Below are 27,085 nucleotides of genomic sequence, written 5' to 3'. Positions count from 1 at the left end.
GAATCTGGCATTTTATGTGCCAGCCCATAGTAGGTGTTCAATAAATAACTTGAACAAATTTTGGAAAAGAAAACCATGTCTCAATGGCTCTTGGCATTGATTGCCTCCTCTATAGGTACCACAAATCCCTTTCCTGACGGAGCAGGGCTTTAAAAACCTGTGATTCTAGTAAAAGCAGGCATATCTTCCTAGTCAGGACAAACTTTTAAAATACTTTCGCTCCACATAGTTTAAAAAAAAAAAAGTGATGAAGTTCCTGGAACTTTTATATGGGAAATGGTTTCCTTACTGCAGGAGTGCAGACTGGGCTCTCAGGTCCCAAGGGTGAAATGTGTAACTCCTCCTCGCCCCACATTCTTGGCTGGACATGCCCTGTGGGTAAGTTTGGGGAGCGGTAAGAATAAGGGGACAATTTCAATATCTTCACGTAGGGAGAACCTCTTGAGGAAGTCAGGCTGTCAAGACCAGCATAAGGGAAAGGAAATTCAATTTAAAAACTTGTAGTCGCGACTGTTAAAAAAACGGGGGGGGGGGGTGGAGGCGGGGATAAAGGAGTAGGAAAAATGGGTGGGGGGTGGAGGGAAGAGACTAGTAAAGGAAAACTAGAAGAGGAAGAAAGTATGCCACGCAGTTTGTTGTTTCTCCTGCTCTTCTCTCGCACTCCCTCCAGAAGCTAGAAAAAGTTTGCAAGCGCAGCATTCGGGATGGGCGAGAGAGCTCTTCATTTATGGATCCACGAAAAGAAGCGCCCGCTTCACCCCAACGGATCCGCGCCGCCGCGGTCTGCCCCTTGTCCGGATGATGGAGGGCAGCCGGGGAAACCCAGAGAGGAGTTAGCCCTGGCGGACCCCCCTGGATCCCGCAGGGGCCGAGCAGGGGCGCGCAGCTTTCTCTCCGTCCCGCAGAGCCTCCCCTCCCTCCCCCTCCCGGAAAGGAAAAAGGAAAGACCTAACCTCTACACCAACCTTACCCCTCCCCCTCTTCCTGGAGGAGCTAAAGCAGAAAGTACCGTTCCGTGATTCACCGGACAGAAAAGAGGGAGGAGGCGGCAAAGAACGCCTGGTGCCAAAACTAAGTAAGTTGGCAGACAAAACGCACCCATCTTTCCGCGCCTCGGCCGGGTGCACCAACCCCGCGGAGACCTGGTGGGCTCGGCGTGGAACGGCCACCCGGGCGGGGACCCCGCTTCGCTCCCCCACGCGCTCCAGCGGTCCGGGGGACCCGGTGCCTGACGTTCCTGGAGAAAAAGGGTGGTTAGCCGCGGAAAGAAATCAGGAAACTGGGCTCCCCGCCCCTCACTTCGCCGCCTAGCCAGAAAAGTGGAGAGAGTGGTCAGGAAGTCAGTCCCCTTCAGGCAGCAGTTTATCTGCTAGAGCCCGAGCGAGGCGTGGCGGCTCAACTTCCAGGGCTTTCCAGGTGAGGGACGCCGGACGGCGGGTCCCAGCGACCCGCGCGCGCCCGCGAGGGCCTCGCCCCGCAACGTCCAGGGCGCTCTGGCAGGGAAAGCCCCCACGGAAGGTGGCTCTCAGTGCCTTACTAGACTTTTTCTCCCGACAGCTTTTGGATGGAAGCATTAACTTTGTGTGGAAGCTGCTCGGGGGAGCGGGGAGGAGGAGAAAGTGAAAATTGGAGAAGAGCGACTCCTTGTTTTTCCGACGTCTCACCACTTCTAGAAGGTTGACGTTGTTGGATGTGGTGACAGCTGAGAGGGGCGCAGGACTTCTTTCCAAGTGGAGACGGTCCACCGCCTGCTCTGTCGACCCCTCCCGCGTGCATGTGGGCGGCGGCGGCGGCGGCACGCGGTGCGTGGTTCTGCGAGTGGAGTCTCAGCCGGGACCCAAGTGAATGGCCCCCAGGGGCTGTGCGGGGCCTCCGCCTCCCCCGCCTCCTCGAGCCTGGGTCTGGCCCGGAAAGATGCTAGCCATGGGGGCGCTGGCAGCCTTCTGGGCGCTCAGCCTCCTGACCTACGGTTACCTATCCTGGGGCCAGGGCTTGGAGGAGGAGGAGGAAGCGACCTTTCGAGCTCAGTCTGGAGAGACACCGGAGCCCAGTACGACTGCCACCTCCCAACCCCATCTCATTTTCATCCTAGCGGATGATCAGGGATTTAGAGATGTGGGTTACCACGGCTCGGAGATCAAGACTCCCACTCTTGACAAGCTCGCTGCCGAAGGAGTTAAACTGGAGAACTACTATGTCCAGCCTATTTGCACACCGTCCAGGAGTCAGTTTATTACTGGAAAGTAAGTGTTACCACTTCGTATATTTATTCCTTGGAGAAATTTTATGCATTTAATTAAGACCGAGCTCCTAATTTTAAGGAGTAACAGAAAAAAACATGGCAAACGAGTGAATGAATGAAATGTGGTATTGAGTTATGGTGAGTATTAAATTGGATACCTTGTTAATGATCTTGAACGTCTCCTCTCTAGTCTAGGCTCATTTTCTTACTCTCGGAGCCTGCTGGGACGCGCCCTCCAAGCTTTTAAATGAGGTCAGTATTTGTAAAGTCTCACCTACCAACCACATGTCTCCAGAAGGGGTCTCCTTTTCCAAATCTATTTTGTTTTTTGAGCATACTCAGATTTGTTTCAGACGTCGCAACAGAATTCACCTTCGCCATTACTGATAAGAAAGATGAAAAATGTTCTGCAACTCAGTTTGTTCTTAAATCTAGAATTGAATACTCAAAGCTGTAAGTTCTCATGGACATAAAAGAGGTCAAGGAAACAGATGGAAAGCAATGTAAAATCAGTGTACAAATGACTGGGTCTTTGATAGGTAACTTTCTCTAACTGGATCAATAATGAGGGCCATGTGAGATTACCAAGGTGATTCTCAAAATGCAAGGAAATTCAATGATGAATGTTCAACAGGAGTCAAATTTCATCTGAAGTTTTCTACTGCTCATCACATGTCTGGGAATTTTCTGGTTAACTCTAAGAAAAATCAAATTATTTGGATGCTTAAGTAAAGCATTTTTAATTTGTTGCTTTGCTAAATCGCTAAACCTTCTGTTTAAGACAGTCATTCATTTTCAAAGTTTATTCTATCTTATTAGAAGATAGGTTACTGTTACTGATTTGGATGTCCAAAGTCAGCCTGTGCAACAGAGATAGATTAGGAGGTCTGGAGGTCAAGCCATCACTGGACAGTGGTAGAAGAGAAGCCTAGTGGTTCAGTAGATGTGTCCTGCACTTTCAGTGTCAGGGAACCCTGCTTCAGGGAAGTTGTTCTTGGGATTGGATCCTCTCAAAGTAGCCAGTATCCATTGGGAAAAAAAAAAAAAGATTATTTTGTAAGAATCTCTGTCTTGCAGAGACTTTTGCTTATAGCATGATTTCCACTGCTTAGCAAACTGTCAGAATGTAGCATCACTGCCAGAAAAAAAAAAGGAAAAAAAAACCCATCCTTTCCTTTCCTGAGAATGAGAGATTTAAAAAAGTCTCACTGTACTTCAGAGTCATTTTAAAGGTTATTTGTAGCATCAGAAAATCAAGGGTGTTTGATATTTATAAAGGAGCAGATTTTTGGCTGGAAAATAATTCCATCTGGTGGCCTGCAGGTCAAGTTCTTCATGTCTAATCCCAACCACTCTTACATTTGGCTTATGATATAAATGTGTCATAAAAGCTCGCTAAATCTCTTCAACTAATTTAGAGAATTTAGATTTACTGAGATAGCTGATAGTAGTTGAAAATATGTACATGAATTATGTGAATTTTATCTTTCACAGTAGAGCATATGCTATAAGGCTTTTCACCAAGTAAGAACATTTAGTTCCTAAACATTTTCTTGCACGGATAAAATATCTGGTTTTGTCTTTCAATCTTTATGTTTACTTAATGACATGAAACAGAAATGAAGTTAGAATAATTCCTAACTTTTTTTCTTTTTTTAATTGAAATAATATACAGTGTTTCATTTATTTTAGGCATACAACATATTGATTCAACAACTCTATATATTATGCTATGCTCACCAGAGTGTAGCTAATTTTTCTTTTGTCAAAGGTTGACTCTCTTGTTCTTTCAATGCAATCAAACATCTAATGAAAAGATTTACTCTCCTATTAAAATTTTCTATTCAGTGCAACAAATTGTGTAACTGTTCTATAGATGAGAAGTTTAAATAGATACTGCACTTGATTTAAATTTTTGTTTGATTTAAACAGTTGAAGACATTTTCATTTGCAGTTCTCCTTTTAGACTGTAAGCTTCCTTAAAATGAACACAAATATAAGAAAGAAAGTAGTGACAGAAGCCTAGTTGTGGGCCTAATATTAATAGTGCAGAACTCAGGGATTATGGTCATTTGTCCTCTCCATGAGCACATGTGTATACTCTCTGGATTTTCTAAAGTAAATCAAAACAAAAACGAAGAGCAATAAAAACCTAACTGTCCTGAATTATTTTAAGTGAAAAATGTGTTATGTAAAATATGAGAGGATTCAAATCTTTTATAAAGAAAGTTAAAATGATTAAAACTGAGGCTACTTTTAATACTATTAACAAATCAAGCCTCCTTTTAGGTTTTGCTGAAGTTCAAAATGTAAAAATCTATTCCCCCATACTGCATAAATGTGCTGCAAATTCCAGATTGCTTTAATAATTTATATCATACCCATCTGGTAATATTAAATATCAGTTAGACTGTCAGCAAGCATTCACTGTGTACAGACAGATCCCTGTATTGGAGCTCTGAGGAATAAGGAAGAAGTAAGCCTTAATCTCTGGATAGTGGTCTTCAAATTTAAATCTATGAAAAGAATCACTCAAAAGGCTAGTTCAAATGCAGATTTCCAGGCCCAGCTAGCAATTTGGCGTCAGTAGGTCTGGGGTTGAGCCCAGAAATCCATAGTGATTTAGCAAACACTTCAGGTTATTCTGATGTTAACAATATCAATACAAATTAAGGGTGTAATTATTAAGTGCTAACATCCATTGTTCCAGGGTAATGCATTTTTGTCTCATTTAATCTTTATAACACCCTATGAGATAGTTGCTGTTGTTATGTTCATTTTTTTATAGTTATGGCAAAAAAATTTCAAGAGACGTAGTAATGCAGGGGCTCTGTACATGGGACTTGCTGAAACAGCACGAGTTGGCCTGGTGATAAAAAAGTTCTATTGAGAAAGTGGCTGTCTACGTTTGATTTATTTCAAAGTAATTTTCTCACCTTTTGTTTTTCACAGTTTTACAAATAAAGACATGGATAAATGACATCATTTTTTCTTTTTTTAAAGATTTTATTTATTCATGTAAGAGAAAGCACAAGAAGGGAGGAGGGGTAGAGGGAGAGGGAGAAGCAGGTTTCCTGCAGAGCAGGGAGCCTGATGAGGGGCTCATTCCCAGGACACTGAGATCATGACCTGAACCGAAGGCAGATGCTTAACCAACTGAGCCACCCAGGCACCCCATGACATCATTTCTTCTTAAAAGAATATAATGAAAGCTTCAGAAAGAGAATTAAAAGTTTTGCAAAATTTAGAGGTACCCAAGTGGCTCAGTCCATTAAGTGTCTGACTCTTGATTTTTGGTTCTGTGCAGAGTCTGCTTGAGGATTTTGTCTCTTGCTCTGCCTCTCCCCACCTCTGCTGTGTGCTGTCTCTATCTCTCTCTCAAATAAATGACTAAATCTTAAAAAAAGAAAAGTTCTGCAAAATTTAGACATGCATTTTATGCAGACTTTAGGAAAAATTGACAACCTGAACTAAATTTATATCTTTGGCAATAATTTTGTTTTTTTACTATTTTGGTGTTAATTTTTCTACTTGAAGTGCCATGATGATGATTTTTATAAATGCAAAGGTAACTCAAATGTGTATTTGTAATAGGATATTTGATAAATTCATTTTGTGCTAAAAAAAAACTCCTTCTTCTTGCCAAGGGTAGTCATTCTCCTGACTTTTAACACCTCAGGTTAATTTTTGCCTTTTGTTTGAACTGTATCTTAATGGAATTATAGAAAATGTACTCTTTCATGTCTACCTTCTTTCTTTTAACATTACTTTAGTAAAACTTTTCCATGTTGTTGCCCGTAGATGTAATTAATTCATTCATCCTCATTACTGAACAGTGTCTTTTGTATAAATATATGACAATTTATTCATCCATTCTACTGTTGACAGACATTAAGGTGGTTTCCAGTGTTGGGGCATTATAAATAGTGCTGCCATGAATGTATTTGTATGTGTTTGTTGATGAACATATGTATATGTTCTTTTTGGATATCTATCGAGAACTTGGATTACTGGGTTATGTGTGTATTCATTTTCTGTGGATAGTTTCGCAAAGTGTTTCCAGCAGTTTACACTCTTACCAGTTCACACTCTTAGCAGTGTATGGAGAGTTCTAGTTATTTCATATCTTTGTCAACATTTGATATTGTTTTTTTCACTTTAGTCATTCTGGTTGTTACACACTGGTATACCATTATGGCTTAAATTTGCATTTCTGAGGTGAGTAATGTAGTTGGACATCTTTTTATATTTTTATGGACTATTTAAATAATCCCTTTTAAGAAGTATCTTTTTAAGTCTTTGTCTATTTTCTCATTAGGTGGTTGTTCTTTCTTATTGATTTGTGATAGTTATTTATATATTCTGTTTCTTTGTCAGATATTTGTACTGCAGATGTCTTCATCCACTCCATGGCTTACTTTTTCACTCTTAATAGTGTTTTTGATGAACAGAAGGTTTTAATTTTAATGTAGCCTAGTTAAGACTCTTTTTCTTTTTATATCCTATTTAAGGTATCTTTGACTAAATCAAGATCTTTTTTTCTAAAAGTTTTATTGTTTTATTTTTATATTTAGATCTATAATTCATCTGAAATTAATTTTCTGTTATGGTATAAGTCAGGGTTCAAGACTATTTTTTCCCATGTGTATCTCCATTGGACCCACACTATTTATTTAAAAAGCCATACTTTTCTCCACTACACTACAGTGTCACTTTTTCATAAATCAGAAAAATGTAGATATTTGGGTCTATTTCTGGACTCTATTCTGTTCCATTAGTTTCTTTGTCTATCCTTGTGCCAATACTACATTCTTAACTCTTATAGCTTTATAATACTGATATCTGGAATGTAAGTTCTCTGACTTGTTCTCCTTCAAAATTGCCTTAGCTCTTCTTTAACGGTTCATTCATTTTAATATGGGAGAAGGGAAAATATGAATGTACAAATGCAAATAGGTTGGGAGATTTGGTTTTGGATTATGGAGTAGTTCTTTTCTCAATTATTCTACTCTCTAAGTGAAATAACAAATGAAGTCATTAGCTGAGAATAAAGATCTGGAGGTTTAAAGACAGAAATAGAAAAATATTCTTCTAAAAGAATGAGAAAGTGAATTAAGTAGAGAAATGCTGTACAAATACAGGGCATTCAACTGAGCCCACTTGAGATTTGCGGTCATAAATTTAAACAGAGATCGGTCATCGTTTGTTTGTTTTTCCTGTGCCATGGCCCAGTGCTGATGTGCAGAAGAAGTGCCATTGAAAAGGTAGACTTAAGGGGCACTTGGGTGGCTCAGTGGGTTAAGCCTCTGCCTTTGGCTCCCGTCATGATCTCAGGGTCCTGGGATGGAGCCATGAATCTGGCTCTCTGATCAGCAGGGAGCCTGCTTCCCCCCAACCCCTGTCTGTCTACTTGTGATCTCTCTCTCTCTGTCAAATAAATAAATAAAATTTTAAAAGGTAGATTTAACTAGATTTGGGGCTTTGGCAGATAGTGGGATCACGGACTCTAAATTGGCAAGGAAAAGAGGAAGACAATAAGGGGTTAATGTTCTCTAAGAAATCACCAGGGTCGATGAATTGACTGTCTTGCTGCAGTTGAAGTGAGGATACCGTAATAAACTTGGAAAGCTAGATAGATATTGGTAGCTGGAGAAATTTGAGCTTGGGATCAAAATTGTGTGAGTAGTACAGTTTTGGGGAATGTCAGGGGCATGGATGCTAAGGTGAGGTGGAAGAAAACATCTTCAGACATGAGGAAGGCACAGTTTTAGAAGGGCAAGCTATTGGATAGATCACTTCAGCAGATATTGAAATCATTAACAACAGTGAGAGAAGCAACATTCAAGAGGATGATGAACCAGGTGCTGGAATCATTTATGAGTGGGAGGTAAGGGTCAGGGCCTGGAACTGGGTAGGTGAAGGAGTCAAATAGGAAAGATAATCTATGATCTGTTGCCTTGCTTTTCAGAGGAGTTGAGCTTTTAAATGAAGACAAGAGCCAAAATTGTCTGAAAGTGCCAGTGAGGAACTAGGAGGACATTCATCTCTGCTTCAGGCTCTGTGATAATTGGGGTATAGGTAAAAGAACAGACCCAAGTTGAGAGGATGTCAGGAATACCCAGCAATCAACTAAAGCAAGAAGGTGGGGAGAAAGTCCAGGAAAGAAGGGAGGTCATAGTAAATTTTGAGCTAATGTCAGACTTTCAGTAACAGAAGGCTTCTTGGCAGAAGTTAGGGAGTTAGCAGTGGAGAGGGATTGGTCGAATCAGAGTAGAGATGTACAGAGATATATAGAGATTAGAACCCGTGTGAAAGACAATACATTGGGAAGACTGGAGTTAGAGTGAAAACACAAATGGTGCCGAAAGGCACGGTAGGATTTTCTCTACACGATCTCCTAGGAAATGATAAGTGTTCAGTTTTAATTTGAGTCTCATTCTGGAGATTGAATGAGCTCCTGACCCTTCATCAGCAACTACTGCAGCCATACTGTATATAGTCAGGCACACAGTCAGGAGCTTTGGGGGCCTCATCTGGTCCAGGAAGATAGGATCCATGTAGGCCTCCTCTGTAGACTGCAATGGACTGTACTGGCAGGGAAACATGTCTCTTGGGAGTTTACAGAGTATTGTTTCTAGATATGAGACTATCAGTCAACAATTATGCTAGTGTTGAAAACCCTGAAAAAGTAATAGAATTCTTTCAGCCACTCTCACAGGAGAAAGAGTCACAGAAGCTAAGGAGAGTAGGGTTTGGTGATTCCATTTTGTAGGCATGCGGGTGCACATACCCATTTCCCCTCTGCTTCTATTGTAAACATAACATCAAGAGTCATACATGCTTTCTCTTCCATCCACTTCTTTTATCCAAAGCCTGGTTTTAAGTAGTGTTCCACATACTGAGAATACACAATAAATATCAGTTGCTAAGAGTTTGCCTATTACATTTGTAAATATTTAGTTAATGCATAAACATCTAGAGAAATGTTTATGGTTAGAAGTTTAGAAGAAACAGAATTTTTCTTCCAAGCCTCACTTTGGCTTTGGAAAATGACTGTAACAACAAAGAAGAGGGTAGCTCTAAAGCCTCACATATCCATTTCAGAAAGAACAGCTCAACAGAGAAGGCCATTCAACAAGTAGCTGCCTCTTCCTGTTTGACCTCATGGGTTTTTCTGACAGTAGAATCGTGGTCAAGTAAGCTACTGGCACACTCTTGTGATCAAAGTCCCTAATTTTAAATGAGTCTCTTAAAAAAGGTTCCCTCTGAAATGAATCTCTATTCAGGTAATCCTGGGTGAGTTTCCTGAGTGGCTGTTCTGAAAGGTGGACATTTATCCAGGTGTGGAGAGTTGAGAACATTTTGTTTCATCCAGATGACCTCTCCCAGAGATCAAAGGTGGGAGAAGCGAAAGACTTAGAGCCCCTGATTCTAATATGAGTTCAGTATGAAAGCCTCTTTTATTTCAAAGTTTGGTTTCATTCAGATTTTTTCCCACAGCAATATTCCAGAATTAATTTCACTACAATCTTTTTCTGTATTTTACTTTGATTTAATTAGAGTGTGTTGCAATGTTCTTTTATCATTCTAGATGGTAAGTATTCCCAGTAGTGTTACCTCATTGAGACATTCATTCCCCTGTGTGCTCTGTTGCAAAAAAGACTTTTTCCTCTAATCATTTACTCCCTCTCTCTTCTAATTCACTCAGCATATTTGCTTTATTCCACCATGACTCTCATTACGTCACCAGACTCAGCAAACACCCTCCCTGGGTTGCCCTGACTACCACAGAATTGGACCAGAAATTAATTTTTACTGACCACCTTATTGTACCAGTCACTTTTCAAATATCCTGTCACTTTTCAAGTATCCTGTCATTTGATCTTCACACCCACCCTGAAAGTAAACTATTTTTATTATTTTGAAAAAATAGTTCTGAAATATTTAACAGACGTCTTCCCTTCATGGATGATATATGAAAGTTATAGAGAAATTATATAATTTGATCACAGTCACACAGCTTCTAAACAACAGAGCCTGTATTTGAACCTAAACTTGGGTGTCTTCAACAAGACTCTTGCTGTTTTCATAACCTCATTCTGCCCGATATGAAAATTGTAAGCATATTAGTCTAGTCTTTAAAACAGTTTTTAGCCTTATTTTCCTCTCTCAAGCTTCACACTCCCCTCTAGCAAAAAGGATGATTCACTGTTTCTTGAGCACATTCCATACTTCACTTTCTTCCTGCTTTTGCACATACTGTTTCCACCCCTTGGAATTCATGCCCTATCTCTCTTTGCCCAAATGCCAGCCACTCAGACTCACCTAAAATACTGCCTTTCCTCTGTAGCTTTCCATGATTGCTTAGCCAGAAGTAATTTATTCCAGTGATGACCTTTCATAATCCTTTCTATTACTGTCTTATTATGCATGATTTCTACCTCATTCATAGCTGTCACTGGACCTCATACCTCTGGTTTATAATCTCCATAAATCTCACAGTGTTTTGTACTAATAGGCACTAAGTATATGTGTAAAGAATGAGTGAATGAACAAATGAATGAATAGATGAATAAATGATTATTTCCCTCTAGCAGGCAATGTAATAGAGCAGAAATAGCATAGAATTTATAATGAGGAAATCTGAATTACAGTGCTGATTCAATGAACAAATTCCTGACTGACCTTGAACAAGTAGTTTAATCTCTCTAGGATTCCGTGATTTCACCCGTAAAAAAAAGGAATAATGTTATTATATATATTGCCAACCTTAAACTGATCAATTGAGTTAATATATGAAAACAATGTGAAAACTTTTAAGTATGATATAGCTTTTAAGTAAAAATTATTTTAAATTTAGAGCTACAGCTCTGTAATTTTTAAGCATATGCAAACTTTAAAGGAATAGTTTGTTTTTTTAAGTTTTCTGTGATACAGTCATCTCTCTTTTCCAATTTCAGTCTATCAGTGCAAAGAGTTAAAATTAAATATCATATGTTTTAATTTCTATACAGAAGTTTTTTTTGCATAATATTATTAGTTCTGAGATATTCAGGAAGGTGATTAGGGGCATATTTTTTTTCAATTTCTGCACTTGGAGATGGTGTGTGTTGTTGTCATCATGCTTGGCAGAATCTGATAGAACCCTGCTAAGCTTGTGACAACAAAACAGATGCATATTTAAACAATGACATTAAGAGTATACCACTAAATGAGAAGAAATGGAAATAGGGTAATGGAAAGGCTGGTGATTAATTACTTCAAATTCCTTCAATCAAAAACAACTTTAAAATTTCACTGAATATCATTAACATATCTCATTCAGCTTTGAATGCCAGTTCATCCCAGGGTCTACAGCTCAGTAGGTCCTTAATAAGTTGTTTTGAATTAAGACATTGCTCGTGGCTTCATGGGAATTGAAATATTATAAGCTCTGTGACCACTATTTCAGTCACCTTCTAAATGACTATTTTCCCTGCAGCATCTGCCTCTAATATTAGGACCTGGGTAAAATTCAACATGGTCAAAATCACACCACTCCCCCTGGTTAAAATCTTTTAGAAACTGCCATTACCTATAGGTTAAAGCCTTATTACTAAGATTTCTATATAAGGACCTTCAAAATATAGCTTCTGATAAAATTCGGGTACAGTCTCCCAACACATTCCCATTTATACCTTCTCTGGATTATCACTGCCAAGGTACTTGTACTTTCCCACAAGGGCTATGTCTCCCAACCCCCCTGTTTCCATCTAAGCAGATTTCCCTTTGATAGAATAGCCTTAATTCTCCAATTTGTTGCATCCCTCCAGATCCTCTACTACTTTCCTCTCTTCTCCAATCCTTCTCTGATCATTTTCTTACCCTACTCCAGGCAGAATCAAGTGCTTTCTTCTCTTTTCCTACAGCCTGTCCTCTTTATATCTTTATAATATTTGTAATTATTTATGCACCTATTTCCTTCCAATTCCAAAATGCACAACAATACATTAAACTGTAAACTTCTGTCTTTTTAAAGATTGTATTTATTTATTTATTTAAGCAGGGAGGGGCAAAGGGAGAGAGAGAGGCAGAGACTCTCAAGCATACTCTGCACTGAGCATGGAGCCCAGTGTGGGGCTCGATCTTACCACCCTGAGATCACAACCTGTGAGGTGAAACCAAGAGTCAGATGCTTAACCAATTGAGCCATCAAGGTGCCCCTGAACTGTAAACTTCTTACAACATAGTCTATTTAAAAAAAACACACAAAAATTCCTACTGATTAAAAGGAAGGATTCTTAAAAGGAAGGACACCAGCCATGTAACTTAAGCTATATATGCCTCATTTTCATGGGAAAATGACTATGATAATTACAGTACCTACATCAAAGGGTTTATTGTGAGGATTAAGTGGTATTCTGTACATAGAACATAGAGAATAGAAACCTCTCACATACAAATAAATTTATTTATTTATTTATATAAATCTTAATCATCTTGGTTATTATCTTCATGCTGGACAACTTTAAGCTATCCCACAAATAATGACTGTTGATAAACAGACTCTCAATAAATATTTCTTCAATAATTTTACTGAATCACCATTGCTGATTAACTGAGATTTGATGCTGTATTTCCTAGAGTTAGGTAGACACAAATATTCAGATTGGTAAGAACTTTAAGCAATTGTTCAATTATAATTTTAACTTTATCATGTTCAGAGAAAGCAACCATGTTAAGTGGAAGTTATTTGAGGAGCAGTGTGCTATCTGGGAAGGACAGTAGGCATAGGATGGAAGACCTGGGTCTAAACACCAGTTCCCTCCTACAGTGAAACCTTAGATAGGTTACCTCATGCCTGGTGAGTCTCATCAAATGAGAGGGATAGGAGCTAACAGACCATTACTTTCTTGTTTGGTTATCCTATTAAAACAGATCATGTTGGTGAAAACGTATAGAGTATTGCTCAGCATATAACATTCTGGTTTTAGGTATAACCGAATTCTACAGGGCATTTATTTTGAACAGAAAAGGAAAAATATTTCCAAAGTTTCAAGTACTCTTTTAAATTTTTTTTCCAAATTGGGGATGTATAGAGCCTTACCAAAAGCTCTGACAATACTCATGAACCTTTTGGGTTTACCTTTTGTAGGCTTTATACACCTTATCTTGGGTATGATTATGACCCCCAACACAGTGCTAGAACTCTTAGAATTCAAAAGGATATCACATGTAATTTTTCCCAATCCCTTAATTTTATGACAATGGATAGGAATTCTTTCCACTGACCAAACAGAATCAATAATAATACATCACTATCATAACACCAACACCAATCTACTAACCATCTGAGCCTCGTAGGGAAGACAAGCCAGAAATAATCACTAGGTCATTGTCCCCTTGCTGAGGATATATAATGTGCTTTTCTCAATACTTGGTTGTTCTCAGATGTCATTGGAGAGGGTAAGGGAACCAGACCTAGATGAGAAAGAGGCTGAGGAAACTAACTGGAACTTACAGGATTACTGGATTCTTCTATGCACAGTATCCACACAGGCTTTGTGAGCATGGTTTGGCAGCATTCATTTTCCAATAATGTCCAGCCAAGAGGTACATTGCAGCAGGAAGATGAGTGGCAGTCAATATTGGATTAAATTCATGATCACAAATCCAAAATAGGCACTCAAAAATGCCCAGTGATTTTTTTTTAACTTCCTTTAGTATATGTTGCATTCTTTAGAAGTGCTATTTCAAAATTTCTCATCTCCTCAAACTGCCAATCATGGGCTCATTACCTTACTTCAAAATTCCACTGACAGAAATAATAATGAATAATCTATAGCACAATGTCAATGTATACTATAAATTATCTGTAATTTTAACATTTTTAATAAATTTGTGATTTATTAGAAATTTATAAAAAGATTTGGGGCGCCTGGGTGGCTCAGTGGATTGGGCCGCTGCCTTCGGCTTGGGTCAGGATCTCAGGGTCCTGGGATCGAGCCCCGCGTCGGGCTCTCTGCTCAGCGGGGAGTCTGCTTCCTCCTCTCTCTCTCTGCCTGCCTCTCTGCCTACTTGTGATCTCTCTCTCTGTCATAAATAAATAAAATCTTTAAAAAAAAAAGATTTGTCATAATCTTGGATCTGGAAGACTTCTAGAATTTTTAAATTGTTTTATCAGACTTTAAAAAAAATTATCTTGGGGTGCCTGGGTGGCTCAGTGGGTTAAGCCTCTGCCTTCGGCTCAGGTCATGATCCCAGGGTCCTGGAATCGAGCCCCGCATTAGGCTCTCTGCTCAGCAGGGAGCCTGCTTCCCTTCTTCTCTCTGCCTGCCTCTCTGCCTACTTGTGTTCTCTGTCAAATAAATAAATAAAATCTTTAAAAAAAATTATCTTCAGGGTTGAATAGAATAAGATTAAAGACTGTATTATATCCTTTGAACACACCATGTTTTTGCACAGAATAAGGCTGTAATAAAACTATGTGAACTGAGTGTATCGAACTTATCAAATTTAAAATGTTTTAGTTTAGGGCACTTGGCTGGCTCAGTCGGTTAAGTGTAAGACCTTTGATTTCAGTTCATGTCATGATCTCAGGGTTGTGAGATTGAGCCCCACATCGCGCTCCACACTGGGCATTGAGCATGCTTAAGATTCTGTCTCCCTCTGCCCCTCCCCTCACTATAGGAAAAAAAATAAAGTTTTCTTAGTTTAGATAATTTTTAACATATTTGAAGATATAATCTCAAATACTTGAAATCAGGTTGGTTTTTTTTTTCTTTTTTTGCTTTGGTTCTAGTTTGGTTGTCTTTCAATGCTCTGAAGTATAATTTAATCATAAATTTTTCTAACTAAAAGATTTAGTTGAAGATAAAATCTTGGGAATAGAGATGTAACATTTATTTGGCATTTAACAAGTGTTAAAAATTATATATATATGTGTGTGTGTATATATATACATACATGTATATCATTCTATAATATATATTCTCTAATATGTCTATGTATATATCTCTCTTTCTTCCAATATGTGTATAGACCTCATAACTCAAGGGCAATTATTATTACCCACATTTTATATATGAAGAAATCAAGCTCACAGAAGTAAAATATCTTGGCCAAAATCCCATAGTAAGTAATGAGGCTAGAATTCCAACCCTAACACTGTGATTGTTCCACGACATTACTCAGATGGTTGATAAGATGGGTTTAGTATAGCTGCATAGCTACTCTTTCGAATGGAAATTAATAAACATCTTATTCAAGTAAAGCCACAACGGGCTAAAATAGATATAGCTATTCTAAAAAGCAGAAACTCATTTTCAAACTGGTTTTCTCATACAATTTGGAGAAATTGGAATAAGTTCTTATTCACTTATTTCATATCTAAATTAAGGATGATGCTATTCGTTTACCTTTCAAAATTTGTAATACTTAAATTGTTAATCAAACTATACTTTCTCATATTGAGATGAAACAAAGAATTTAAATGGTCCAAAGGGATTTAAAATATAATCCCAGCTCTATTTTTGTTACTATGATTTGAAGTAATAGAGACCTACCTCCTATAAAATGTTGTTTAAATTTGACTTTGGGAAGTTGTAAGGATTTATTTCATATGTATAATCGACCCTAACCTCTTAAATATTAACAATTAGACATTTAGAACTGTAAGATGTACATAATAGTGCAATGCCTAATAATTACCTGGAGAGCTTGTTAAAGCCTTCATTCCTCTGTGCCCCACCCAGAAATTTTGTTTTCGAAGGTCCTGGGTGGGGCCTGAGATTCCTCATTGCCAGTAAACAGCCTAGTGATAACAAAGTTGCTGGTCTGGAGACCACAATGAGTGCGGAGTTACACTGCAATACAATTTTGGTCTCTAAGACTCCATGACCGTTTATTACCATCTTCTTTCTTTTTTCTTTTCCCACCATTTAACAGCCAGTATATGCATAAGACTGTTTAATTTAAATGCCATCCAAGTAGCAAGTGTAGTTAATTCGTGCAGTTTTCTTTATATCCTCTGTAGTTGAAGACTTGTTTCAGGTTACGTGGATCTGGCTCCTGGAAGAGACAGCTTCTCTATTAATGTGCTTTCAGCTCTCCCACAAAATGAATGATAAAAAAGATTCCTATTTTGGGCAAAGCAATTGGCTCAAGAGCAAAAGCAACCAAATTTCTGAGAACTAAATCGCGAAATTAAAGGTGCTAGGAGATATAGATATTTTAGCACATTGTTCTCTTTTAGAACCTTTCTATCACAATGCCAACTTGGAGAAAATTGACATTTATTTTGAGGTCTTGTTTAAATCAGTATATTAAGAATTTGATCTAGTTTGCATCAGTTTCAGGATGAGTTCAGACATTCCCTGATTTTTTTTTTTAAGTGTTCTAGCTGGTTTGAATTAGTTGAGGAATTCATTGTCATCATTTACCTTTAAATGAAATTAGGTCACTTGGGTCAACAGTCTGAAATTTGCTAAAATAATCCAGTGATTTGGTTTTAACAATAGAACTTCTCAGATTTCTTTTCTGATGTGGCTCTGAGTGATCACAGATGCCAAAATAATAAAATAAATACATAATTTAAAATAGAGAGTTTTTTTTTATTTTATAAGACCAATGTTAAGCCTCACCACAAATCATGAGGAAGGTGAACGTTAATATTTCTCAGTCTTACAAAGGAGTCTCCCAAGGTTAAATGCATACCCTTAGAAATTCTTATAAAGGAGAAAACTACACATTGACTAGTTTGTCACACTCATGTGTAAACCTTCATGAAGCTTTCCATTATCAGTTAATGGTTCTGGAGGTAATTACCCTTGATTTAATTGGGTTTCTTGTTTTTATTTCGCCAAGATTCATTCAGCATTCATTCATTCAATACTAAGTACCTACTCTTTGCCAGATACCATTCTAGGCACTGGGAGATGTATCAGTTAACACAAATCTACAAAAATCCCTGTTCTCATGACTTTTATATTTTAGTACAAGGAGATAGATACAAAGAAGTGAAATACATAGTGTGCTAGAGGATGCTATGCTCTGTGAAGGAAAACACGACAGGAAAGGGTATGGGAGTTAAGAGGGCACTGTAGTAGAGGTCATGGAAGGCCTCATTAAGAAAGTAAAAGAGGGGGGCGCCTGGGTGGCTAATTGGGTTAAGCCTCTGCCTTAGGCTCAGGTCATGATTTCAGGGTCCTGGGATTGAGTCCCGCATCGGGCTCTCTGCTTGTCAGGGAGCCTGCTTCCTCCTCTCTCTCTCTCTCTCTCTCTGCCTGCCTCTCTGCCTACTTGTGATCTTTGTCTGTCAAATAAGTAAATAAAATCTTTAAAAAAAAAAAAAGTAAAAGAGGGAGTCTTGTTATGTTGGTGCTCTGGACAGACAGAAGGGCAGAGGCATAGGCATAGGCCCTGTGGTAGGAGCACCTTTGGTATGTTCAAGTGCCATTAAGAAGCCCATCTAGCTAGACTGATCAGAGGGAGAATAGGGGACAGTTAGAGGAGGTGGGGCCCAGGTCATTAAAGGAGCCAGATTCTGTAGTGCAGTGCAGGCCTGGGCAGGATAGGGACTGTGAGCAAAATGGGAGCCCTGGAAGGCTTGGAGCAGAGGCATGACATGACCTAACTTAGTTTTAACTGAATTGCTTTGGTGTTGAGGATAGATTGTAGAAGTAAGTTTAAGGTTTGTAACAGGAAGCCCTGGTACAGAGATTATCCATTATCCTGTGTGGGGAAATGACAGGCTGTGGAGAAGGGTGATGGAAAGCAGTAGATCCTGAGTATACAGAATCTCCACAGGTAGAGCAGATAAAATATTTTCATGGAGTACAGATAGTTTGGGAGAAAAAAGAGGAGTCGAGGACAACTTTAAGGTCATTCATTTCGCTGTTAGCAGAAAAAAAAAATGGGCTCACTCAAGCAGGTGAAGTCACTACTGATTACAAATTACAGGAATGCCTTCAGCAATTATATTTTACACTTCAAAGCCCACCAATAAATGAGAGCCTTTGTTTCTCCCTTCTCCTTGGCCTGACTCTGAGTTTTCACAATATGAAGGAGTGCCAGAACATACTCATTTTTTCATTTAGCAGTAGGTCTGCAGAAGGGCAGAGCAGGTGGAGTTAGAAGATCTGCATTTGAATTCCAGGTCAGCCACTTACTAACATTTCAAAAGAAAGATAAAGCAGTACAAGGGAATGTGGAGGAGGTGGCTCTGTCAAGACAAGAACAGCAGCAGGACCTCCTTTGGCCCCAAAGTTGCCCAGAATGGCATTAACTAGGTGAAGCCGTCATTCCCATCACTTTGCCACCTCAGATTTGAAGACACCCTACCATTATTAGTACAGAACACATTACTGGTATGAGAGCTGCTCAGATAGTTGCTGAAGAAAGGAAACCAACAAGCACAGCCATTGTAAAAACTGGACGCTCCTCTCTATTGCCATTACACTGAAAATGCTGCCACTTCAAACAGATTAAATGTCAGGTGCACACACTCATGTTTCTCATTTTTTTTCTCTTGGATTAATGTCAAGGCCAAAGTTGTCTGAGTGGCACTTGGTGGTTGAATCTTCACCTGCATTTATGGAGTTATGACTTTTAAGGATTTATTTCTGGTAAGAATTTTTTTTTTTTTTTTTTAATTTGAGGTGTGCTCCTTTTGTCTCCTAGTTTACAAATAGTTAAAAATAGAACAACTGTTTCATTTTTAGAAAAGTCGTTTTAAAAAAGTTTTCCATGTTGCCAATCTATTCTTTTTGTTCTCTGAGTTAATAAAATTCTTTTCTAAATAACTTATGAACCACCCTGAGTAAGTTGTGTGCTGGCTTCTGTGTTGTTTTCTGGGGCAAAGAGTTAGCAGCTGTGAAGCTACAGAGATAAGCTTTAGTGAGATAAATGTTTGTTTCAGTACGTTCATTCACCTTGGTTAGCCCTTAGTATTAAGATTGAAAGGTCCAGGGGCGCCTGGGTGGCTCAGTGGGTTAAAGCCTCTGCCCTTGGCTCAGGTCATGATCTCAGGGTCCTGGGATCCGGTGGCATCGGGCTCTCTGCTCAGCGGGGAGCCTGCTTCCTCCTCTCTCTCTGCCTGCTTCTCTGCCTGCTTGTGATCTCTGTGAAATAAATAAATAAAATCTTAAAAAAAAAAAAAAAAGATTGAGAGGTCCACCCTCCATCTGACCTAACAGTGAGCCCTCACTTTCCCTTTCTTGGATTTTAAAGGATAAGCACTGTAAAAAATTTCATACTGAGGCAAGAGAAATTTTTAAAAATTATTTCTTAAAGAACACTGAATCTCAAGAGTCTTTTACAATCTGAAATTTCTCCTCAAAAATCCCCTTATTTGAAATATTTATGGGAAACTTCAGTGAAGCCATGTTGTCCTGTCCTGTAAGAGTTGCCTCACTTCTCATTGCTGAGGACTTTCCTGGCTTTTCTGGGCCTGGAATCAGGGCTGTAGCCTCACACGTCCAGTGGTCTACATACACAGTCCCTGCTTTGTCCCAGGGCTTCCTTTTGACCTCAAGGAGCTGGCCAATTCACAGGTTTGTCTGCCACATGTAAATTGACTTATTTCCTTGTTGGACTTGAAACTTGTTCTGTGACTTACAAACTCTTCTTCTGTGGTGGAACTTTTTATTCAAGTGATGGAAAAGCTCGATATATAAAACAGATGAGAGTAGAGAGCCTGGCAGTTTCCTAGCCTCAACCCCTTCCTTCGAAGGCAGGCTCAGAGCCCCTCTGCCCAATCTCCAGGGTTACTGGGTCATGGTTTGAGATATTCAGGCCTATTTTATCCACTCTGGGAGTTATTTCCCAAGAGGTCAAGAAAGATACGTGACTGACTTAATGCTACAAATGAGTACTTTGTGGACAATTCAGTCATTCTCAAGAATAGAGAATAGGGACGCCTGGGTGGCTCAGTTGGTTAAGTGGCTGCCTTCAGCTCAATCATGATCCCAGCATCCTGGGATGGAGTCCCACATCAGGCTCCTTGCTCAACAGGGAGCTTGCTTCTCCCTCTGCTGCCACTGTGCCTGCCTGAGCGCTCGCGCTCTCTCTCTCTCTCTCTCTAACAAGTGAATGAATAAAATCTTAAAAAAAAAAAAAAGAATAGAGAATATAGGCATTTAGTTACAAAATGTACAAATAACGACAGTAGCAGCAATATAACACTATCTCTCAATCCATCTTATATAAGTCAGTGTTTTGATTACTACGTAGTTTTGTGTTTGTTTGTTTTTATAAATTATGATGTTTGTCATGATGCTTTTAAAGAATTGATCATAGTTTTTAAAGACAAGACAGTTAGTAATTACCAATAATCTTAAGGTATTGTGATGCTATAGTTCAGGGGTATGAAAGCCTTTCATATCCAAACTAGGGAACATGGAAGTACAAGGAAAATAATAATGAAGCAACAATATCTGTAGGATAGAGAAGACTTTCCAAGTAATATCAGACTTTCAAGGTGTTTTTCTTTTCTTGTCTGCAAATGCCATTTCAGTAGCCCAATAGAGAGTACCAGGACACTATTATTTAATTACTAAGTTATAGGTAAGCGTGTTGAAGAACAGTTATTGAGAACTAGTACTTAAAGTTTGTCCTCCTTCTATGCATAGTCTATGAAATGCCTACTATGACTCTACTGCCTCGTTATTATGTCTGTAATTCTGTAGTAATTTGTAATAATGTCTGTAGTAATTTGTAGTAATTTGTAATTGTAATTTGTAGTAATTCTGTAGTAATTTGTTGCAAAAATGAGAAGTTGGAAAGACATAGTAATAAGGATGGAAAAGAGAGCAAAACTTCAAGAGATAATCCGTATTAGAATGGATATTGCTGAATCCCCAAAAGAACATAGCTTGAAAAGAAATAAGGGAAGCTACAAGACTTTCAGGAAAGGTCTGTTTGGGTGGCTGGTAGATCATATAACATTAATCAAAGTAGACATTAATCAAAATGCAAGGGGTCAAATATTCTGACTTTAAACTGTGCTGCTTGTCTTTATATTTGCATTCTGCTTCCAGAAACCAAATGCCTTTTGATAATATGCAACCATATAAACACATTCTGTGAAATAATTAATCCCACACATTGCCATCCCATTGTAGTTGTCAAGTGGTCTAAAAATATCATGGTAAATAAATATAAACTAAAACATAGCACATGTCTGTAAAATTTTTGTTTAAATGCTACACATGATCATTGTAAATCCTATATAAAAAAAATTATAGCAAACTGAGGTTCCTCTAGTAAATGTTGAAATTCAGAAAAACTAAGACATGAAAACAGTAAAATCTTACTTCCCTCTTACTCTGGTCTTTCATAAAAGCTAAAAATTCTGTCTCCTTTGAGACTGTGAAATTGTTCACAGGTTCACATATGTCCCTAACATTTTAATAGCTAACTGTCTCAGAAAGCTTTATAACTCTGACTCATGTTTGGACAGAATGATTCAATATTAGAGAATCACTTCACTAGATCAGAACTAGTCTGTGCATTTGAAATATTAAACAGAAGATTTTTTACAGGAAATGTTATGTATATTTAGAAGTAAAGCTGTTAACAGAACAGAACACTGGATTGAGGGTGAACAGAAATTATTTTCCCCCACATTGTGCTGTTGGCTTATGAGGTTTATGTGCTGTGTGAACCACTCAGAAAGATGTCTACAGCAATTTCAGGCACATTACTTAATTTAACATTTGCCTGGAAAGAAATGTTCTTTTTAGACAGTTCTAGTTATTATTTTAAAAAATTTATAGTGCTTTTAAGTTGTTATTTTAAGAAGAAAGACATCATTTTTTATCATTCCCCTCCCCCCCCCAAAAAAACTAAAACCACAAATGGCTTTGATTTTGGAGAGGTTACTAAAAGGGCTGGTGGAATAGGAATAAGAGAGTGGTGTAATTTGTGAGAGAAGTTTGACTTTGAAACAAAGGCAAGAGAGAAATATTCTGGTGATTTAAAAAGTATTAGGTTCAAAGAGAGGGTATTTTCAAGATAGTGAGACATGTGCTTGAGGATGTAGGTGAAGGTATAGCAGAAAATAAAGGGGATTTAGGGGAAAGTAAATCTTTAAAAAACTGGAAGTCGTACATTTTTATCACAATTGCCCTCTTCTCTTGCCTATTTAAGTCTTACTTATCCTTGAAGATCCAGATCAATGTCTGTCTGCCTTACTCCAAACCCTCCTCACCTTAAGCACTGTTATGCATGCATTTGTATATATGTTACAGCTACCAATGAGATATTCAGGTTAAAATCCATAGAGCAAAAATATATAAAATCTGTGATATAGGGGCCTGATATTTGTCAGAGTAAATGGTTTACAGACCATCTATAATTATCACAGGTGTCTGGTTTGGGGAACATGGTACAAATAGAAAAATTACTAATGGATTTCTTAATTTCTGTACACATAGGGAAACCTTAGACCACATTTTATCTTTAGTCATAACATTGATAATATTGTACTACCGGTTATGCACATAATTTTTTATTTAACCTTAATTTTGGTGCTATAACTCTCTCCCTAATTAGACTGGGTTTTCACAAAGCAATGCTTTATGTACAGGGGTATTCAATAAGGTGGCTAATTTGTCATCTCTTTTTTCACTGAACTACCTCACTGAGTCCAAGTTGCATCAGGAGTGCTGTTGTTCAGTTTCTTTTCCATGGTATTTTGGAAGGAGCGAGTAAGAGGAAGTACAGGCTCCAGGCAGTGGCAACAGCTGGAAGGCATCTCTAAGATTCCAGGCAGACTTGGGCCACATTTATAACTTTCCATATGCTGGCTTACAGTTCCTTTTAAAAAGGTTCCCAAAACAACATGCAAATTTAAAAAGATTCGCTGCACTTGTATATTTCACTCAATAAGAAGTTGTTTTCCTTGAGCACCTTAGCATGGAACATAGAATGGTAATCACTGAGTGCTAAGTTAGAAGATATTATCCAGAAAGGATGTCTTAGGAGATCTGTGTGCTTGACTGATTTGTTATTTATTCATAAAAATTTTAAGACTTCCATTACCTCATAAAATTAAAAGATATAAGCCTAGCAGATGAAATTCTATCTGACTTTTAAGTTTTTTCTCTCACGTATGTGATTTGAGGTCTCTCTTGTAAGTTACTGTTTTTTTAAGAAACACAAAAGAAGCAAACCATTGTGTTCAATCTACAAACAAATCGGTGGCCATGAACTATGAAACACATGTTGTGGATTTGTGATTATAGTGTTGTGCTCAACGGTAGAGAGAAGGTTTGGAGTGGTTGTGTTTTATTTTTTTTAGCATTCTGTCCTGGAGAGTTTGAGTTAAAATTTCCCTTCTCAAGGAAGTTAAAAGTTATATTTGTTGCAGAAGAACTTTAAAGACCCATTACTATTCTCAAATAAATGATGAATCCACTTAATTTTAGATTTAAAATTCTCCAGTAGAACTTATTGCTCATTAGTTTTGTACTTATGAAGGATTCGTTTTTGTATTTGCATTCTCCGGAGAGGTATCCGAAATTAACTTAAAAAAAAAAAAAGATTTATTTATTCATTTGAGGGCTGCGAGGAGCAGAGGGAGAGAAAAGTCTCAAGTGGACTCCACACAGAGTACAGAGCCCAATCCTGGGCTCCATCTCACAACCCTGAGATCATGATTTGAGCCAAAACCAAAAGTCAGGTGCTTTGACTGCGCTCCTTAAGATTTTTTTAAGATTTTGTTTATCCATTAGAGAGAGAGAGCACAAGCAGAAGGAGCGGCAGGCGGAGGGAGAAACAGGCTCCATGTAGAGCAGAAGCGTGATGTGGGATGCCGGGCTCCATGAGGTGCTGGATCCAAGGACACTGGAATGGGGGCACCAAGGATCCTGGGATCCAGACTGTATCAGGTTCCCTACTCAGCAGGGAGTCTGCTCCCTCTCCTTATGTCACTTTCCCCTGCTCATTTTCTCTCTCTCAAATAAAAAAATAAAATTTTAAAAATACAAAATAAAAAAAGATATGTAAATGAAATGGTGATAATACCTTTTGGAGAACTGAATATAAAAGAACTGTCACCATCCCAAGGCATCAGACATCACACTGAAGACTTCATTGCTATTAACTTATTATGTAATGAATCTTCCTCAAGACCCTCCTCCCCAAACCTAGCCTTACCTCAAAACATTTCATATTTATGAGCTGCCCACAATTACTAAAAACAGTAATTGTTCTAAAGTAAAATGATTCTCTAATTTATGATAACATATATCATTACGTAGGTTCATCTTGCCCATACAACTACAATCGCCTATGAAATGGTCCACTGCCACCAGTCTCTTCTTTTCACCATTTTCCCTCCCATAAGCCCCTGGAATTGTCTGATCATGTGAACTTTTCATTTTGTGAACTTACCTCTTTTACATGCCTCTTTGTCTTTCCACAGGCTGTTCCTATTGAGGTGTTCTTTACTCCTTTCTCAGTTTATATGTGATTTATCCTTCAGAACTCAAATTTTACTTCCTTCAGTTATTCCTATAGATGAGTTTCCCTTTTTTAAATTCATAGATTTTATTTATACTTACCAGGATTGTAGCACTCATTGTACGCTGAGCTCTTCAAAGGCATAGGCCTTGTCTCAGATATTTAAATTCACCTTGTAGGATTACATGGCATATAGCAAACAGTTAATAAATATTTATTAAGTGAATGTGTGTTCCCACTGATTCTAGCATATTTATAGTATTTCTTAGAAATTTTTAATGTCCTAGATCCCTTTCTCTTTATTTTTTCTGTCAAATGACGAATAAGTATTTCTTTATGTTCTAAGGGAATAATATATTAACCACACCCTGTAAGAAGAGGAGGCGCCTTTATTATTATGAATAATTTGGATCCTAATTTTTTATTCTAAATATATGTTTTCATAAAGAAGGCTTTGCCTCACTTTCTTTCAAAATCAGTACAAGCTGTATCCTCAATACTATCCTCATATTTTTAGACAAAGAAATTAAATACTATATTATAATTATTTTTCAGCTTGGGCATATTGCTTGAATGAATATTTAACTTCTCCAGGGCTGGTTTGAAAAATTATTATATTTACATGCAAGTCTTTTTGTTAAGTTTCTCCATCTACAAATTATCCAGTCTTGGTAAAGAGATGGAGTTCAATGAATACTTGGTTCTCGTTTGCATCTTGGTTACAGCTAGTGTAAGTGTAGCTTATGTCAAGTCAACTGGAGATATAAAGACAAAGGGAAGAGAAAGGGAAAAAGAAATGATCCAACTGCAAACCAAACAGCTACCATTTGGGTACAGTTGTCAAAGAGGTATAAATATGTGCTGTATATTTTTTAGACATTTTATATCTATTCAGGTTTGATCATTCATATATCCTGTTGAGAAATAGTTATCCTATACCTCTACCATAAATTTCAAATAAAATCTTTTAAAGTTATAAAATTGTTTTGTCCTTCCTGAATAAAACCCACTAATCTTACTTATTATAAATTATTATGTAAATAGAAATTAAATAATATAAATTATTTGCTATATTCCCCAATATATTAATTTTCCAATTAAAATAGGATATAATAAGCAGAGGTTGAATTATCTTCTGTCTTCTTATAAGTAAGATATGTTATTACCTCAAATAACTAGATAGTAAGTTTTATTTCCTTCTTTAGTAGTTTTGGATATAGTCCATTTGCTTATGTTAGGCTGGAGGTATGTGATAGCTGAACAATCCCCACAAGGGAAAATTCTCATTAAAAAAAAAAAAATTCTACAGAAGAAAATTCTAAAGCCTTCTTTAAAAAACTCATGGTTATTTTCAACCACACAGGCAGGTAAGTTTTCCTTTGTAACCAGTTGTGAATTCCAGTTAAGCTTCTTCTATCCTTCTTCATATTCAATGGAATTAGAATACTTTCAAGCTATCATTTTCAGGGCACCTGGGTGGCTTAGTTGGTTAAGCTTCTGCCTTCAGCTCACGTCATGATCCCAGGGTCCTGGGATTGAGCCCCATCTCGGGCTCCTTACTTTGCAGGGAGCCTGCTTCTCCCTCTCCCTCTGCCTGCTGTTCCGCCTGCTTGTGCTCTTTCTCTCTCTCTCCCTGTCAAATAAATAAATAAAATTTTAAGCTATCATTTTCAGAACTTATAAATGCCTTAGTTCATTCCTTAGCCTTCATTTCCTTGACCTTTTGTTTTCGTGAAGTGTTTTCTGTGTCATCATGACTGGATCACACATGTAATGAGAGCCTGATGTGAAGTAAATGTTTACAAAGTACTTTAGTTTTCATAAATTATATAATGGTGTATAAAGATATATTTATATTATAGTTTATATGTGACACGCACACAAAAATTTTGTGACACTAGATAATCTCTCAACTTAAACAGGGTAGAATAGAAAAGACAAAATAGAACACACGAATCCAACCAGCATTGCATTCTTCTAGTAGAAGTGGATTTACATGAAATTTTTTCATGTAGAGGAAAAATATACCAGTGAAAATAAACAGGTTATATGTATATCTGCTAGATTAAGTTCCTGAATATCTGGGCCTATCTTAACCTATGAAAATGGTACTTTTGTACCTAATACATTACTAAAATGATGATACAATGCCAAGAAGTGTCAGATACTATGAAGAAAAATAAGGTAACTTAAGGAAAAAGAGAATAAAAGGAATTGCCCTATTTCTATAAGGCACCAAAGAAAGGTATCTGTGAGGAGGAGACATTTGCAACCTTAATGAAATGAAGCAAAAGGTTATGTCCAAGTGGGCTAGGCTAAGGAAGCAGCAGTGGCAAAGGTGTTGGGATTGAAGCTGCGTTGGCATGTTTGAGAAGTGTGCAATGAATGAACAGAGCATGG

The 27,085-nt window shown here is 38.0% G+C and overlaps 1 protein-coding gene and 1 long non-coding RNA gene across 4 annotated transcripts in view; one reads left to right on the top strand and one right to left on the bottom strand.

Moving 5' to 3' along the window:
- The window catches only part of LOC125093306 (uncharacterized), a 33,775-nt gene extending 32,542 nt beyond the window's left edge, over positions 1 to 1,233 (bottom strand). Inside the window, exons 1-2 of one of the 2 annotated variants that reach the window (XR_007125199.1) lie at positions 1,099 to 1,233; positions 290 to 372 (exon numbers count right to left, since the gene is read on the bottom strand). This is a non-coding gene — a long non-coding RNA (uncharacterized LOC125093306). The remainder of the gene's footprint in view (positions 1 to 289; positions 373 to 1,098) is intronic. The other variant, XR_007125200.1, reaches the window with a different exon arrangement.
- The window catches only part of ARSJ (arylsulfatase family member J), a 90,004-nt gene continuing 63,339 nt past the window's right edge, over positions 421 to 27,085 (top strand). The window contains exons 1-2 of one of the 2 annotated variants that reach the window (XM_047718296.1): positions 421 to 1,075; positions 1,558 to 2,243. In XM_047718296.1, the coding sequence (XP_047574252.1) occupies positions 1,846 to 2,243 (398 nt within the window). In that variant the 5' untranslated portion in view covers positions 421 to 1,075; positions 1,558 to 1,845. Of the gene's footprint in view, positions 2,244 to 27,085 lie in introns of both variants that reach the window. The other variant, XM_047718295.1, reaches the window with a different exon arrangement.

Source organism: Lutra lutra, chromosome 2 (assembly GCF_902655055.1).
Source record: "Lutra lutra chromosome 2, mLutLut1.2, whole genome shotgun sequence".
In the NCBI taxonomy this organism is placed as follows: domain Eukaryota; kingdom Metazoa; phylum Chordata; class Mammalia; order Carnivora; family Mustelidae; genus Lutra; species Lutra lutra.
The sequence above is the reverse complement of the archived record's forward strand: the minus strand, read 5'-3'. Positions and strand labels throughout refer to the sequence as shown.